The sequence below is a fragment of the Mytilus trossulus genome, chromosome 6 (assembly GCF_036588685.1).
Source record: "Mytilus trossulus isolate FHL-02 chromosome 6, PNRI_Mtr1.1.1.hap1, whole genome shotgun sequence".
Lineage (NCBI taxonomy): Eukaryota > Metazoa > Mollusca > Bivalvia > Mytilida > Mytilidae > Mytilus > Mytilus trossulus.
Window position 1 is genome coordinate 78,966,351 of NC_086378.1, and position 18,653 is coordinate 78,985,003.

Genomic DNA, 18,653 nt, shown 5'->3' on the forward strand with positions numbered 1-18,653 from the left:
CTCAAGTTTGAATGTTTGAAGCATTCTTGAACAATTTTGTCATGTTTTCTTTTGGAAAGTTGAAGGGAGAAAAGGACGGCTCTAGGTTATCAAGTTTACAGGCACGATGGGGGAGTACTTATTACTGTCAATGATCATTTGGAATTACTGAATGTTAAAGAGCAAAACTATAGAACTCATATCAGGTATGATAAAGCTGCCAAAAAACAAAAAAACTGATTATAGCAGGATATTATAGACCACCGGGGAGAACTGATGACCTTTACCTAACCAACTCACATAAGGAAATCACAGATCTGAAAACTAAGAACAAAAATACAATCCATATATTTGGAGGAGATTTTAATGCTCTTGATATTTCATGGGAAAGCAACTCAATTACAGGATCAAAAAAATATCCACTTAGAGTCAGCCAAACATATCTCGATATCTCACAGGATATGGCATTAGAACAAATGGTAAAATTCCAAACAAGACTCCAAAACACATTAGATCTAATACTTACAAGTCATCCTTCATTTATGATACGCGGTAAGCCACTTCCACCTATTGGACTAAAAAGTGATCATGATATAGTACTGTACGACACAAATATACAACCAAATCGAGTTAAGCCAACACGAAGAAAGATTTACTTGTGGAAAAAAACTAACATGAAAGCAATTAAAATTTCACTTAAGAACTTTAGTGAACAATTCTGTCAATCGAAAGACCAGACTGTGGAGGCCATGTGGAAGGCAATTAAAACAACCCTTGAACATCTTATCGAAAAACATGTACCTACAAAAAAAACAATGAATAGGCACACACATCCAGTGATAAACACCCAGACAAGAAGAGCAATGAGAAGAAAACAAAGAGCTCACTCCAAAGCTAAACGTTCTAATAACCCAAGCGACTGGGAAAAGTACAAGAAACTGAAAGCAAACACCCAAAAGGAGACTAGAAAATCTCATAGAAAGTACATCCAAGATGTTGTAAGCAATGACTTCAAAGAAAATCCTAAGCTCTTCTACACAAATGTAAAAAGTAAGAAACAAGAGTCATCAGGTATTTCTGCTCTTACCAACAAAGACGGGTTTTTACATAGTGAAAGCTCTCAAAAGGCTGATATTTCAAACGACCAATTTCAATCGGTCTATACTAAAGAAGGCATGACTTGTATACCAAACAAAGGCCCAATCCCATATCCCACCATGGGTAAAATCAACATAAACAGAAATGGAGTATACAAGCTTTTAAAGAACCTCAAACAACACAAAGCTACAGGACCAGATAACATTCCAGCACTTTTACTTAAAGAAGCAGCAAATGAGATGGCTCCCATCCTTTCACATCTTTACCAAATCACCATTTACAACGGTGAAATACCAAATGACTGGAAAGAAGCAACAATAGTCCCACTATTCAAAAAAGGAGACAAACATATAGCAGCAAATTATCGACCAGTTTCACAAACTTTTATATCATGCAATGTTCTTGAACATATCATCCACAGTTCAGTCATCACATTTTTAGAAAAACATCACATCTTAACAGACAGTCAACATGGATTCAGAACTCGTAGATCCTGTGAGACACAACTAATTTCAACAATAGAAGGAATTGCCAAACAACTTAAATCAGGGAAAGATCAAGTGGATGTAATCTTACTCGACTTTGCCAAGGCTTTTGACAAAGTCCCATACTGCAGATTACCTAAGAAACTGAACCACTATGGCATTAGAGACGAAAACCTGAAATGGATACAAGCTTTCTTAGAAAACAGGAAACAACAAGTTTTAGTCGAGGGCTGTAAGTCAACACTGGGAGACGTACTTTCAGGGGTCCCACAAGGGACTGTGTTTAGGACCCTTACTCTTCTTAGTATTTATCAACGACTTACCAGAAACAGTTCAACATTCAACTGTCAAACTATTCGCTGACGACTGCCTCCTATTCCACCATATCAAGAATTCCCAGGATGAAGCCAAACTACAACAGGACCTTTCAGCACTAGAAGACTGGGACATCAAATGGCAGATGAAATTCCACCCAGAAAAATGCACCGTCATCCGCATTAGCACCAACAGTAAATCCAAAAAAGAGACATACTATAATTTACACGGCCACACTCTCGAAACTGTACCAACCAGCAAATATCTAGGAGTAAATTTCAGTGAAGACCTACAATGGAAACATCATGTTGACGTTACTGCCAAGAAAGCATCCAAATCCATCGAATTCCTTAGTCGTAACCTTCGAGAATGCAGCAAGAATGTACAAAATGTAGCCTATATATCTCTGGTCAGACCAACTCTTGAATAGTACATAGTTTTAAATTGTATATATTCGGAACGTTTTATTTGTAAATAGTTAAAAGAGAATTGCTGTCTCATTCTACGTCTAGTGGACTTATAACATTCTTTTAAAGAATCCAGTCCTAAGCAAGGAAGAAGAGAAGAACACATTTTTTCAAGAATGGTCGGAATCCCCCGTACGTAGGAGTTAATTTCTCTTTTAGTGCTGTTAATAAGTGCAAGGGACAAAAATGAATGATCTTGGTGGCAGGGCCAGGTTTCATGAAGCCTTACCAGAAGTTTAGAGAAGTATATTTTTTGTTTTTCAAATGAGCTTAGAAGCACCCAATGTCTTGTCCAGTTGAAAAGCATCTTTGTATTTGGTAGAACTACACTCTTGACCATTTTTAGCTAAGAAGTGTTCAGCTGTACCAAAAACCTTAGATGCATAACGAAAAATATTTTCATCTTTAGTCAATGATTGAGAGAGCTTCTGACCATCAGTAGGCTTTTAGTCCAATTTTCAAACATCTTATTTTTGTTGTTTAATTCATTGGGTATCTAGTTTGTCACAGGCGTAAAACCTCAACATAATTCTAACTTTGCACAGATACCACTAAAAGATTGAATGTGTGTACCAGCTATTTTTGACACTGTTAAATTATTTTTATCATGTCTTCGAGTTATTGAACTTTTTAGTATAATGACCTTACATTGCACGATTTAAGGAGGCTCGAGGGTATAAAAATTTCAGATAAAAATAAACATTTGTTTTTCATTACAAATTTTATTTGTCACCTTTTTTAGTTGCTACTTTATCATATGGTACAAAAATCATTCAAAACAATCAATTCGTATTGGCCCCAGATGACTTTTGAAATGTATACATCATTGAAAAAGTTCCAAATTATCTCCCTTTGGTGGAAACATGCCATTTTTGGGCTTTAAAATTGAAATATTTTTTCAACTCATCGGTGACCTATATTTTTTAATAGAATTTCCATATAAGCTGTACTTCAACTAAATTATTGTAAAATTTGAGCAATTTCTGTAATTACTTTCTTCTTTTATTTCGATATTAACTTTATTTTTCCTATCACTTCAACAGAAAAAAACACACTTTTTCAAAAATGTATTCTTCTTTCGAAGGCAGATTGTGAGCTCAAATGAACGGTGACCCCACTTTTTTATTTTATTTTTCTGTTAACTATTAGATAAAATTTATTTATAGAAAAATATAGAGAAATCCTATATAAATGATTTAGACCCGCGAACCCCCTTAAACATATAATAGAAAACACTTTTTCTTAAAATCAATCAAATAATTTAGTGATGTATATAATATCTCAGGAAATTCAAAAGCAATAAAGTAGTATGTTGCATTGTCGTTTGTTTTTGTTGAACTTTAGTGTTTCTTTGGTGTCGTTATTTTCCTTTTATAGTTGATGTGTTTTCATCGGTTTTAGCTGAGATAACTATAACTATAGTAATCTCAGGTTTTAGTTTGTAGCTCAGATTTGTTTTCTAGCAAACGATTTATGACTTTTGAACGGTAGTTTACTACTGTTGCCTTTATTTACAATGAATTATATACATAAAATTTAAGAAAGATGTTTTTTTCTGTGAAAATATAAATATTTCACACACTAAATGTACATTTGTTATTGTTGAAAAAACTGAACCATAGACCTTATCCGTGATACATTTGAATGTCAACACTCAAATATTTCACTCCCTAAGTAAACCTGTACATCAAATAGAGCTACTGATTTGAATAGACCTTTATGATGATCATAAGGAGTGTTGTTCCTAATCTTTTTGTTTAGTGATAGTATCAAGGTGAGCTGACTTCTTGTAGTATGGAGGCAAATTTTGACTCTGCTTTCCTGGTGACAGTACTTTTGGAAAGCGCTTGGGAGCATAGTATTAAACATGTGTTGATTTTATATCATTTCTACATGTTCTAAATAATGTGCTATTTTTATTCTTTTTTTCAGTTAGATTCTTCCTGTTGGTAGCTGAATATTGCATTTAAATTCAATAACACATGATCTATAACTGTTTCAACCCCACCATTGTTTTGTGCTTGTCCAACTATCAGGACCATGTACTATTCTTGGTAGGTTAACTTTTATGTCAGGGTTTTTTATTCACAAGAGTCTGTTGTTGAAGTGGTCTGGTGTACAGTGTGATATTTTAAAAATTCCTTACTTATCCTTTAAGGTATTGCAATGATGCATATACTAGAACAATGATACAGATATATGTTTGTGAACACACAAATATTTTTTCCAAGAGTGTATGCCTTCTTAATTGTATCTCTTTTTATCAAATATTGTTGTCAACAAGCAAAGAACTTATTTTTCATGGTGAAGGTAGAACTAGGTTTCAAATATATTTTTTTCTGATTTAAACATATACTGGTAATGCTATATGATATATGATAAATTGCCACTGATTTTCAGCTCTGCAATTCTCTGGTAGGGGTCACTGATCCTTTGGCTCTCACTAAACAGCTGGAGGTACACAGTGTTACTATATTCAAATATATTTTCAGATATCTTCAAAGCATGAAGTTTTTTTTTACACTGTATGCAAGTTAACACTTTCGACATTGCAGTTGTGACATAGAATTTTTACACTCAAGGCAGGTTCACTTTTGACACTGCATATAATTATAATTCATAGACCAACTTGGTAGGCAGAGTAAAACATAAAGTGCCATGGATTTTATATCTTTTATTTGATCTTATAAGGTGACATAGTTACAAATGATGTATACATATATATAATAAAAAAATCTATTGGTCTAGAAAAATATCTATATAAAACAATGTACAAAATTTTGATATAAAATTGAGGATATGTATAACGTGGAATTATTTTGATGTAAAATAAAATATCAAAAGCTTGTAATATTAAAACATAGAACAGATTACATCCTATGGATTTCTTTGTGCATATACCCTGTATAAAATGAAATTAATAAAAACCTAGATACATACTTAACAAAATGTCATGGAGCACTATTATGCAACATTCACTATGAGAATTCTTTAAAATTGTACAAAATTTTTAAACAAAATGATAAAAAACAATTACATCACTAACTTGCATTTCAGAAAACAACAATAAATCTTAACAGTGGAATGTTTTGATTCTTTCAGCAAATATCACGTTCAAATAACAGTTCTTAAAAATAACAAATACTAAATTGGAAATAAAATTTGAAATACAAATATGCCGTATTGCTATGGTAGATATCTTTAGAATAACAAATAGAAAAATTTCAATAAAATTTGAAATACAAATATGCTGTATTGCTATGGTAGATATCTTTAGAATAACAAATAGAAAAATTTCAATAAATTTGACATACAAATGCAGCATATTGCTACAATACTACTTCCTGCCTGAAAAAATATTTAACGAAAAAACGAAAATAAAATATGCATCAGAAAAAAATCCTAATTTTAAACTATAAATGTTGATTCTAATTCTTAAATTGAGCAAGATTACCTTGATTATTTTTTTTCAGCAAGAAAATTATAATGTGAAAGCAATTGAATTGTTAAAGTTTAATGATCAACAGTTTATTACTCGGCTTCAAAGTAGTACTCAGGACCAGCAATAACCTCGACATCATTACCAGTTCTAGAGGAGGTAGTACGATAGATATCTCCACCTCCGTTTGATACAACTCTCTCCTCTAGCACAATCTGCTCATCCCCACGGAGTTCGTCCTGGTGGTGCCTGCTCTTCTTCTTCTTCCTGCGGCGACGTCTACGTTCCTCCTCATCATAAGTATATTCAATGGCTGGTAGATAATATGGACGGGATGCAGCAGAATGTGTTACATATCGTTCTCCCCTAAAAAAGATAAAGATTCAATTAATCTATGATATATGTTCAGTGAATCCTTGATATACTGGACTCTTTGATAGATTTTGCTTTCCCTTTTAATACTTTTAACAGTATATTTGCTCAGAATTTATATTCCTTTAAATATCTGTTCTTTAGTTGCTATTTTTTTTATTATATCCATTATTCTGATTGGTAGTTGTCTCATTGGCTATCATACCACATGTCCTTATCTTTATAATGACAAAATTCAGACTACAACAAATTTCTGTAATGTCATTGATCACTTTATACATGACCTTATATCACCAAATACAACTTTCTCTAAAAATAATGATTATATTATAAAGTATAAAGCAAAGGATAAATAAGTCAAGCAAATTATAACTTGCAAAATTAATATCCCTTATAAATCTGTGCTTTTAAAAAATATGTTGCGTTTTTTAGTATAAGCTTAATTGTAAAACCAACATTTTGTAAAACAAAATAAGTTTTTTTAATAAGTCAAGCTTTGATACCCAAAAAATTGTGGTCACTATGTAGTTTTTTGAATAAAAATACGTACTGGGACCAACTTCATATTTAACCTGCTTCTAAGCCTTTTAAATTTTATATTTTGAGAAAATTTATAGGTACTATGTAATTATATATGTTTGGAATTGCGATAAATAAACTATATTTTGGCTAGGAATATATAAAAACATCTTATAACTTTTCTTGCTACCATAGCAAATAGTATGATTAACACTGATTTTAACAACTTTTATCCCCTTAAAACTATTGTTTTTTTTATAAATTAGATTGAGACCATTTCGTAGAAAATATATTGATTTCTTTAGGATTTTTCTCTAATAATCATGGAGTACCATCTGGGTACAATATGGTCAGTAAAAAAGCTCTTTTTGTTGTATGGATAATTTTCATGTTGAGTGATGGAGGTTTTGGGGATTCTTTCTTGCATTACTTATGTACACACAAGTGTAATTGTCTTAATCTCTTTCAAAACAACAGCAAGAATGACATTTTCACAAAATCTCTGCAGATCCATACTGTATGTTTGGAAATCATTTTTAGTGATATTTATTGCAGTGTCACATCAAAGACTTTGGGTTCCTATACAGAAAACAGAGAGATCTATCTATTACTTACACATCATATTCAGGTCTTACGACTCGGTACTTAGTAATCTCATAGTCATTCTGAGGTCTGCAATAAAAACATGTTAGATAGGAATATTAAAAAGCAAAGCTAAGACTTGAAATTACACCTTGTAAGCTTTAGTATGGATATAGTATAAATTGAATAAAAAGCATTTTAAGCATTTAATCACGTATGGGCTGAATTCTCTTTTGAAAATCGGATTTTTTTCTTTTTCAAAATTCAGAAACTGTTTGAAGTATGGCATGGCATGTTTTTGCTCTATGAAGAAAAATTACTTTTTGATAGGATAGGAGCGCTCCAGATACTAATAAAAAATGTGAACAAAGACTATATTTCTAAACAAGAAAAAAAATAAAATTGTTATACATTGATAAACCCAACATTTGATCAATGACTAAAAATTTCTGGCCAGTACATTTTCTTTGGATAGTTTTTTTGTGCAAGGACACAGTTAATAGTAGTTCAACTAAGATGAACCATGAATTTATCTATGATTGAGTTTTATTCAACTGCATACCAAAAATAAAAATATAAAAATATCATGGACAAAGTACAAAACTTATGTATAAGACCTTAAATTGTAAAAACATAAAAACTGATTCAAATTCTTAAGCAATGGTCAGCGGCAGATCCAGAAATTTTTCATAAGGGGGCTCCCTGACTGCCAAAGAGGCCCTCCAGGCATGCTTCAGTGATTCCCTCAATAATCAACTAAATGTTTTATACAAAAAGGAAGGACGGCACCCTGGAAGCCCACCCCACTAAATCTGCCTCTGATTATGATTATGAGTATGATATAAATAAATAAAATCCCATGATATAAGTAATAATATAAAAGCCATAAGGTTTGTTTACATATTAAATAGTACAAAATGTGTATTATATATATATTGTTTATGTTATAAACAATTTTGGAATGAATATTTGGAATCAAAATTAAAAAGTAAATACTAACATAAGTTAAGACAAGAGGAGACATGGTCTATTTGTCAATGAGACTGTTTTAAATAATAAATTAAAAGAATCAGGTTCCATTATAACAAATTCAATGCTTGTTTCCCACAGAACACACAACCTTAAGTATGTGATTAACTAGAACAAAATGGCATAAAAATCTGGTATCAATTTTTTTATCAGTAAAAGGTTGATTTGGTCTCATTCAATCCCTTAGCAGTAATCATAATGTAAGCAGCAATTATAAAGGACTGGGGAAAGTACAATTCAAAAGTTTGACAACATATTCACTATAGATTCATCATTATATTTGGGATGCCAATTTTTGTAGCTTTCTTGTGTTTAGCAGAACCATTTTCTCAATTGATGAAAACGTTTATGAATCCACAGTAAAGAGATATTTTTTCGTCTATAAAATATATGTTTCAAAATTACTGGGTTTCAAAAGTAGACATTTTTTCGCAGAAACTTTTCCCCATCCATGTATATTCTAAAATCTTACCTAGCAGCACCATAGGCCATTGGAACTGTATCTACATAGACATCTCTCTTGGAAATCATTGATGGCTCCCTGAAAACAACAATCAATAAATATATTCTATCTGCTTAATTTTTCTTAATAAGTAATTGAATTCTTTGATGAATCTGATAGGTACTGTACTCATGTCATACGAGACATTATTATTATTATATCCACTGAACTCGATGTTAACATACATTATTACAACAATAGAAAAAAATACTCTTGTTTTCACTTATGCAGTTAATAAATTCGTACAGATAACTAAATTTACAACTAGTTTAGAATTATTTTTTATTTAATATTTGAGAAGTCAGAATCCTACCTAGTGACAACAGTAGGTACTTCATAGAATCGTGGAATATCCAGTTTCTCATGATCAGGTGTAATACGTCTCTCTTTGTCTTTACCTGCTCCAGCGCCAAAGCACATTGCACAACAACCTATAAAATAAATAAAAAGTTCATCAACTATCATTTTACATATATATAATACCAGGGTATTTCTTAAGAATTCTTTTTTTTTTAATTGAAATATTTCAATACTGTTGAAAAAATCATCTGATCAAATGAACTCTTATTTCTGAAATCATTTACATTGTATTAATGTTGGGTTTTTTTGGTGTTTTTTTTCTACAATTAAATCATCTTTATTGCACTATATATCAGTTATTATACATCCAGAGCGAATATATAATAAAACATTGTATTAATGCAATAATTAAATTTGAAAAAATTATTTAAAAAAATATATTAAAATGATACCTTGAAGTATACAACAAACACATAGAACAATGAGCAGAAGGATGAAGAACAGGATTCCTAGACATATAGCTGCTATTTCTCCTCCAGTCAAACCTGCTGATGCTACTGATGCTCCAGTGCCGGGAGTAGCTGAAAAACACACAAAATAAATTATTATTAAAATATCAATTCACGTCATTTTTCTGAAAAATAAGATTGTCAATATAGAAAACCAACATGCTAAAAGTTGGAAGTGCATGATATCATTGGTCGTCTTCAATTGAATTATTACTTTTTTTGCCTATTGTTTTTTGTTTTATCTAATTGTATGTTTCATTTTGACAATGAAATTTGTTGTGTGAAAAGTAGAGGTATGGAAATATGTATTAAGCAAACTAAGTTTGAATTTTTTAATTCAAGTTGAAATCACTTTCACAATTATATCTATTCAAAATAAAATCAGTCAGTATTTTCTTGATATCTAACATTGTAGATGTATACAGATTAACGAAAAGAAAAACAAATGCACAGACCAAAAATCAAATGCCCCATCAAGGCATTACAACTTTTAACAGTCCAGAAGAATTGTAAAGCATATTTAAACAGCTGCCACTTTGTTTTCAACTTGAATTAAAAACAATTGTTCCTATATAATACCGATATATGTGCACTTACCTCCTGAATCAATGGTAACACTGAAATGGATGTCTGCAGAGTGTCCAACTTCATTGTAAGCAATACATGTGTACTGTCCAGCATCTTGTTCATTATTCATGTCAACAGTGTATAATTTCTCATTCTGTCCTTCCAAAATGAATGCATTATATTTCCACTGCCAAGTAATAGCAGATGGATTGGCAAGAGTGTCACATGATAAAGTAATCGGAGAATTCAAAACTCGGCTGTATGAATTGGTGGTAACTGCACTGACAGGTATATCTGTAAAAACAAAAAACTCAGGATTTACATATGTACACAAACGCTACAATGGAAAAAGATTATTGTATGTAACCTGTAAATATCAGAGAAAGATGGCAAATACATTTTGCATATATCCCTGTTTTTTTTAGGGGGAGGGGCTTTATGGTTTCGATCTTTGTATTTGGTACGAACTGTATTTAGAATAACCAATTAATAAACATAATTATAACTTTGTTCTCAGCTTTAAATATGTTGAAATTCAATATCAATGTTGAACTACTTCGGCAAATATCTGGTATTTTATACCTAACAATTAACAGAACAATAACACAATGTTTTATAATGAATATTCAAATAGAAAAGAGAAATACAGAATCATCGGTAAATAAATCTATAAATATTGACCTATCAATACTTACATTTAACATCAACATCAATTGTTGCCTGCTGTTCCCCCGCACTGTTGTAAGCCTTACAGGTATACAGTCCATCATGAGGAGTCCATACTGAGTTTTGTACAGTGTATGTCTGTCCATCTCCTACTTTAGTATCCTTGTGGTACCATTCATATTGAGGAGAAGGATTAGCTGTAGCGTTACAGAACATGGAGAAGGCATTTCCTTCCAGGACAGTAATGCCATTGGGTGTTATCATGATACCAAAAGGTGCAACTGAAATAAACAAAGTAGTTAAATTAAGATTAAAATGTCATCCTTGTATATGCCATGCTTTAACTCTTTCAGGACCATTCAAAAGATAATTTAAATTACTTGATTTTGAACCAAAATGATTTTAAAAACTTGATTGTCAGACAAGCATGTGAAAAAAAGGTAAATAATGGTTATATGAATTCAGAATTTTTTAGGGTGGTTCATTTTTGTGATTGTTTAACAATAACAAGGAAATGCTTCATATAAAAAATGTTATCAAAATAAAAAAAATGGATTTTTTTATCATTTAAAAACCTATATTATCATGATCATATAGCAATTTTTGCAATAATAAAAACATCAAAATATTCCAAATTTTTAGAATATGTAAACTGAATTGTCCAACTCTGATTATTCACAATCAACTATACAATGTATAATCCAAATTGTCCAACTTTGAACACCAAGCATTATATAGGTAACAGACAGCAGTAAAATGATTCATCAAACCTACCGGTCAAGTCTACATCAACCCTTCCAATGTTAGAATGGCCAACACCAACAGTATTTAGGACTGAACATCTGTAATCGGCAATATCAGAGGCTTGTAAATCTAAAATGGTCAGACTTGGATGAGTGACAGTAGCTCCTTGATATTTGTTGCCGTTCAGATTAAGTTGACTGGATTGTCCCCCAACTATTTTGGTCCAAGTAACACTTGTTGCGAATGGATTAGATGTGAATTCACATGGAATTTCAACAGACTGGCCCTTCTTTCCTTGAACCGGTGTAGTTGTAATTGTCACCTTGGGTTTATCTAAAATAAAAAATGAAGATTTGATTATTGTAAGTTGAGCTAAATTTTATCCTGAGTTGTTTTGTAGACGATAGATATCCATCAAAATTGTACCCTCAAAAATGAATGAATCCACAGTATGTTATAAGAACATTATAAGAATCTAGTTACTTTGATGTGTTTAATTCTCACATAATAAGGCTTTGGCACTAAATTGGAAGCATGTTGTCTCCCTTATATTTCTAAAACCTCGTTTAAAAAATTGGCAAATAATGCACTTGTTTTTTTCAAGTTGTGTAATAGTAAAGCATAATTTAAAATCCTGACTTTTAAATGAAAAAAAAAAAAAGAATAAAAAAAAACCTTTAAAAGATTTTTTTTATAAAAAAACACAAGAAAAACTTCTTTAGTACTTACAATGTACAGTGACAGTGGTCTGAACCTCACCAGAACCCATTGTATTAATAGCTTTACAAATATATGTGCCTTTGTGACTCTCCTGTGCATTGTTTATTGTCAGTACAGGAGAATTGGAAATAACATTGTCAGATCCAAGTTTTCTCCATTCGAAGGTAGGATTTGGGTTTCCTGTGGCAGAACATGTGGCAGTGATTACCGTCCCTTCCTCAACAGTGATTGGACTTGGGTTGATTGCAAGATTGGTTGGGGGATCTAAAATCAATAGAAATTATTATTATATTACAAGGCATTATTTAAAATAAGCTAACAAGGAAATATGACTGGTTTCAATTAGATTTTGTTGTGTAAAAAGCAGATTAATATGAAGTACTTCATACTAAAATTAAGCAAACAATATCTGTATCTATTAAAGTCCATTTTTACCTCCAACTGTGTTCAAAAAGACTGGACTGCTTGAAGCTGTTCCTTCAGCATTTGTAGCCTCACATTTATAACTTCCACGGTCTACTTCTTCAACTGGACTAATGGTCAGACTTGGTGTTTGAACTGTGCCCCCAGTGTATCTGTTATTGTTATTTATATCAATAACACTCTCAGCATTATTGGTGATAAACTTCCATCTGATCTGTGTGGCGCCAGGATTGGCTATTACAACACAGGTAATAGTTACAGGGTCACCTAGTCTTACGGAGTTAGGAATACTAGCAGTCACTACTGGTGGATCTGAAAGGAGAAGACAATTTTAGTAAGATAAACTTGTGCCTAATCAGTTATAGACTAAAAAAAAAAAATGAAATAGATCTCAAGGTTCCATATGAATTTGAAATAAGATTTAAAAAAAACAATTTTTAGAAACCAAAGCACTTTTCTAGTCAAAGTTCTCTAATCATTAAATAAAATGATTAGTTATACAAAAGACAAATGAAATATTACATCTTCCTATTCCCTATAGAAATTTTAATGTAAAGTTAACACTATGTTCATTTTGCTGTGTGCAAATTGCAACTGAAAAAAACCCTAAAAAACTATAGAACAGTTTTTATATTCATGAAATAAAAAATACATACTTCCAATAACGTTCAAGAATGTAGGTGATGCAGCTGATCCAGTTCCAACGATATTAACAGCGAAACAATTGTACTGTGCTTCATCTGCTTCCTCTATATTGTAGATGATGAGCGATGGGGAATTTACATTACCACCACCATAATCACTGGTTCCCTGTGGGATTGTCTGTGCAGCACTATTTCCCACTTTCTTGGTCCAGTATACTTGAGTGTGTTGTGGATTGGATTGGATGTTACATGGGATAGTCATGTCAGTGCCTACATTGATTGTGTATTGAGTCTGAGGAATAGTAACGACGGGTACACCTGCAAAAATATAGGTTAAAATTGTTAGAAAATTGATACTGGCTTAATATGAGTATATGACAATACTATTCAACCTCATAGAAGATATAGGTACAACTATAATATGTAGTTAGATATATAGATTCTACTGCTGTATTGTGTGTTCAACAAAATTTCTCTGTTTGTAACATTTTCAAATTTAGGACATAAAGTTTAATGAACAATTATATTCAATATATTAAAAATTGAACTGTTCGTCTTATAATAAAAGATAGTTTGGTGGAATGAGAAACTGTTATGATTTTAGACAATATTACAAAGCTTAATTTTTTTCAATATTTCTCTAAAGGATCATGTTCTTACTATGTGACATCATCAAGCGTCTTTTTTTCGCAATGTTTTATTAGCAATAATCAGAGGAATTTAAGAGCAATTTACTTCTTGCAACAGTATTAAGTTCCATGACTAGTCTAATGCTAATTCCAATTTGATTCTCATTAACTAATTGGAATTTATTTAATTGGTATTCGAAAAGTTCAGTCCTAACGTCAATTCTAATTTGCATTGGACTGCGCATCAAATTCGCTTTACTATCCTAACGACGTTAACTTTTAATTAGGATTAACAACAAGAATGTGTCCACAGTACACGGATGCCCCACTCGCACTATCATTTTCTATGTTTAGTGGACCATGAAATTGGTATAAATTCTCTAATTTGGCATTAAAATTAGAATGATCTTATCAAACGGAACATGTATACTAAGTTTCAAGTTGATTGGACTTCAACTTCATCAAAAACTACCTTGACCAAAAACTTTAACCTGAAGCGGGACAGAGGGACGAACGGACAGACAAACGAACGAACGGACGAACGAACGAACAGACGGACGAACAGACCAGAAAACATAATGCCCCTCTACTATCGTAGGTAGGGCATAAAAATGTATTTCTAATGCGAATTAGTAAATTCTAATCAATATGAATCAGCCAATTATCAATAAATTCGAATTAAAAAAGAAGAGTGTGTGAAAGCGTTTAGTGAATTTGATTCATATTGGATTCGTATTAAAGGTACGTCTGAAAGGCATCACTCTATGATAAAATGTTATGACCTTTGTTCATTGTTGAAGACCATACAATGACATATAGCTGTTAATTTCTGTGTCATTTGGCATCTTGTTGAGAGTTGTTTCATTGGAAATCATACCACATCTATTTTTTTTATATTATAAACCTTTTAACTTCCAACAACAGTTAGAATAACTTACTTCCTGCAACTGTAAGAGTTCCTTGATTACTCTGACCAGTTCCAACAGAGTTGGCAGCAAAACAGACATAGTTAGCAGCATCACTTGTATCAGCTCTGATAATATAGAGTGATGGTGATGCCACGGATCCTCCACCATATTTGTTGGTGTTTGACATGTCAATAGTAACTGTTTGTCCTCCTGAAATCTTCTGCCAGTATACAGACGTGTGAGATGGATTAGCTGAGACAACACATCCAATAGTAACGTTATTTCCGTAGTTGACGGTCATGGCATTCTGGGTCAGACTGACACTTGGAGTGTCTGAAAATTAATTGATTAACATGAGATATAGGACTTTAGTGTAGTATATAATGCTGTTTTAACAGCTCTCTTAAAAGCTATAAATATTTCTACAGTTATTCATTTTTCATGTTATTTATGTACACACTTTTTTTTAATGTTTTGTATGTGTATGCTAACTAAATAATCTTTCTTTTCAACTTGAATAACTGTTATTCCCAACATCTCTTTTTTATTTATTCATAATGTCCTTTTTCATCTACTGCTTAAAAAGCAACACAAATTATTTGTTTTTCACCCTCCTTTTACTGGTTTGATTGTGTTGTGCCGTTACTGTCCAATAAACATGTCTCATGTCACCTTTTGTCTTATGAATATTTCAAAGGACTAATATCTTATAGTCAACTTTTTGTAACACATTATGGATATTCTACTTTTTTGGGAGCAGGTTAATTGCAAATGAACATCATGCTATAACAAAATATAACAATCTACAATACATAATACATAATAATAATAATAGCGGTTGTGCATTTTCCACCTTTTATATAACTGTCAATAATTCTGTTTAACCTAAAAGCAGAATATATGGAATAAAAGGAAGCTTTTCTCTTGTTTAAAAACAGCAATCCAAAGCACATGCATTACAAACTACTCAAAACAGGTCTAAAGCATGCAAAGCACAGCAATATACTAATGATAAGAGCTAGAGACAGAAAATATTTATTTATTGAAGATAATATTGTTATAAATAAATTTCTACTAACAGTATTATAACAAAATTCTTTCAATTTATTTTTTTTCAATTCTGATGTTCATAGTTCAATAGAAATTAATTATTTAAATAGTATGTATTTTCTTACTTTTCCATTTAATCAATGTTTTTCAAATTAGTTAATTTATCAATTTATTAATCAAGATTATATTCAAATTAATTTGATCGATATACCAAGTGGTTATCCAGACATAATATTTTGTCCTGTTTTTATTTCAAATAATGATAATAAAATTAAATTTCAAGCAAAAATTTAAATTAAATATTCAATATTAATATTTCTTATTAAGGAAACTGCTGTAATAGAACAATTTAAATTTTCATACATATGCCTTATAATTCCAAAATTCAACTCAAAATTAAAGATGTACTGAAAACTTCATTATTCTTTTTTCTAACCATGGCCTTCCTACTAAATTTTCTCTTTATTTGATTTCAAGTACTGCATAAAAATAATTAAATGCAATAAGAATCTTTGAATTTTAAGGGCAAATTTTCTACCTAAATACCTAAAATACATCAACTACTATTTCTACACTACATTACATTCCATCTACAAAGCACGCTAACTTACATAAATAAGCAAGTGAATCCATCATCGGATCTGGTATGGTCTATATGAAATGCTGTTAAAACTATCAACTACATAATGGAGATACATGTACAATCAGCAATTATTATTATCATATAAAACACAAGTTAATTGGATGAAGGCTGGAACGTGAAAATTGTGCAATACTTACTGCCGGAGACAGCCAAGACAACCTGTGTACTAGATCCCGTTCCTACGCTGTTTCTGGCATAACAGTAGTATGTACCGGCATCAGCAAACTGAGCATTAGAAATGGTAAGACCAGGAACAGCAACTGAAGATCCTGTATATTTTCCTCCATTTATAGTTATCGTTTGTGTATTGCCTCCTGTGACCTTCTGCCAATATACCTGAGTGTGGGTTGGGTCAGCAGTAACTTGACAAGCTAGAGTGATTGAGCCATCAACATTGACGGTGTATGCAGAGGTTGGTACAGTGACAATTGGTATATCTGAAACATTAATAAACATCAACTATTACAATGCAATCTATACAAGTTTAAGAATTCAAAATACTAAGTTTATACTTTTTCTGCTACTATACTCTTAGTCACTGAAAAATTCTTATACGAGCCTTATACAAGAATTCAAATATGAAATTTCATCCCTTTCTTCAAATTAATGAATGAAACAAAATTATTTCACCAAAAATTGATAAATAAATATTTGTTTCGTTGCAGTGACTATGACCTTTTACCAGTATAGACTATTACCTGTGTTGAAATATAATTACAGAATCAAATTCAGAAACGTGGAAAAGACGTTCAAGTTTTTCAAGTTTACACAAAACCCTTTATTTTCCCCTCAGTCTGAGAAAATTGGTAAACAGGAAAATAAAATAATTAACTTTGTGACTTACTTCCAACGACATCGAGATTAGTAGTAGTACTAATTCCTGTACCGACACTGTTTGTGACTTTACATTTGTAATTTCCCTCGTCGCTCTCTTCAGCATTGTAAATAATAAGTGATGGTGAACTGACTGTAGAGCCACCATATTTATTATTATTGGTGGTATCTCCGATCTCTACGACAGAGTTTCCGTTAGCTCTCTCCCATCTGACCATAGTTGCGGCAGGATTGGCGGTGTATGAACACTGTAGTGTGATGTCAGAGCCTTTGTTGGCTGAGTATTGTGACTGGTCTACAGTTACGGTTGGTGTACCTAAGTTAAAAAAAATAAAAGTTTGTTTAAGTTCGTTTCATTATGCATTAAAAGGATAACAGCAAACATCAAAATCATGAACAACCATACCACACCAATCACCAATATCTAACAACTCTGAGAAAGAAAAAAAAACAAAAAAAAACAAATATCAATTCTCTTTATAGCTGTAATGAATTCATGTGAAATGCTTTTGAATTTGAGGCCACCAAAGTTTGTCTAAGAACAAACAATGTAATGAGCAGTATGATTGAAATAAAAAAGCATGAATGAATTCATGAAATGTTTCACAAATATCAATATCTTTAAAGGCTGTATTATATAAAAAAATTCTTCTTACAAATTTTCAGATCACATTTTTAATATAATGTCTTTTTGTATTTATTGTATGAAGTATATATATCTTATGCAACTCTGATGATGAGTCAACATTTTGTTTTTAATTTTTAACTGCAATTTGATTCTTTTTGGTAAACAAGTATTTTGGTTAAGTAACAACAGTTTTAGACTTACTTCCTACGACTGTCAAGTATGTCTGTTGACTTTGTCCAGTTCCGACAGCATTTGTGGCCAAACAAACATATCGTCCTTCATCAGATTTCATGGTCTGACTGATGACCAGTGATGGGGAGTTTACTACACTACCTGTGTATCGACTGTTGGTCATATCGATATCTACAGCATTACCATTGACATCAACTCTCTGCCATTTTACTGATGTATGGAAAGGATTTGCTTGGACATTACATTGTAATGTTATTGAGTTGCCGATGTTGACCGAGTAAGCATTTGATGCAACATTGACCACAGGAGCACCTAAACAAAACAATATTAATTAGATATTTTTATCATGTTCAAGATTCAGACTTTCAGTCTCGCAAAAATTACTACTTGCAGTCAAATACATTATTCT

The 18,653-nt window shown here is 31.6% G+C and overlaps 1 protein-coding gene across 2 annotated transcripts in view; it reads right to left on the reverse strand.

Annotated features, from left to right (window-relative positions):
- Positions 1-5,003: 5,003 nt before the first annotated feature.
- Positions 5,004-18,653, reverse strand: part of LOC134721944 (hemicentin-1-like) — a 69,062-nt gene continuing 55,412 nt past the window's right edge. Inside the window, exons 43-57 of one of the 2 annotated variants that reach the window (XM_063585269.1) lie at positions 18,254-18,556; positions 17,435-17,740; positions 16,728-17,027; positions 14,928-15,230; positions 13,373-13,678; positions 12,729-13,028; positions 12,303-12,557; positions 11,604-11,906; positions 10,859-11,110; positions 10,194-10,457; positions 9,540-9,668; positions 9,101-9,218; positions 8,758-8,826; positions 7,290-7,346; positions 5,004-6,149 (exon numbers count right to left, since the gene is read on the reverse strand). In XM_063585269.1, the coding sequence (XP_063441339.1) occupies positions 5,876-6,149; positions 7,290-7,346; positions 8,758-8,826; positions 9,101-9,218; positions 9,540-9,668; positions 10,194-10,457; positions 10,859-11,110; positions 11,604-11,906; positions 12,303-12,557; positions 12,729-13,028; positions 13,373-13,678; positions 14,928-15,230; positions 16,728-17,027; positions 17,435-17,740; positions 18,254-18,556 (3,539 nt within the window). In that variant the 3' untranslated portion in view covers positions 5,004-5,875. The remainder of the gene's footprint in view (positions 6,150-7,289; positions 7,347-8,757; positions 8,827-9,100; positions 9,219-9,539; positions 9,669-10,193; positions 10,458-10,858; positions 11,111-11,603; positions 11,907-12,302; positions 12,558-12,728; positions 13,029-13,372; positions 13,679-14,927; positions 15,231-16,727; positions 17,028-17,434; positions 17,741-18,253; positions 18,557-18,653) is intronic. The other variant, XM_063585270.1, reaches the window with a different exon arrangement.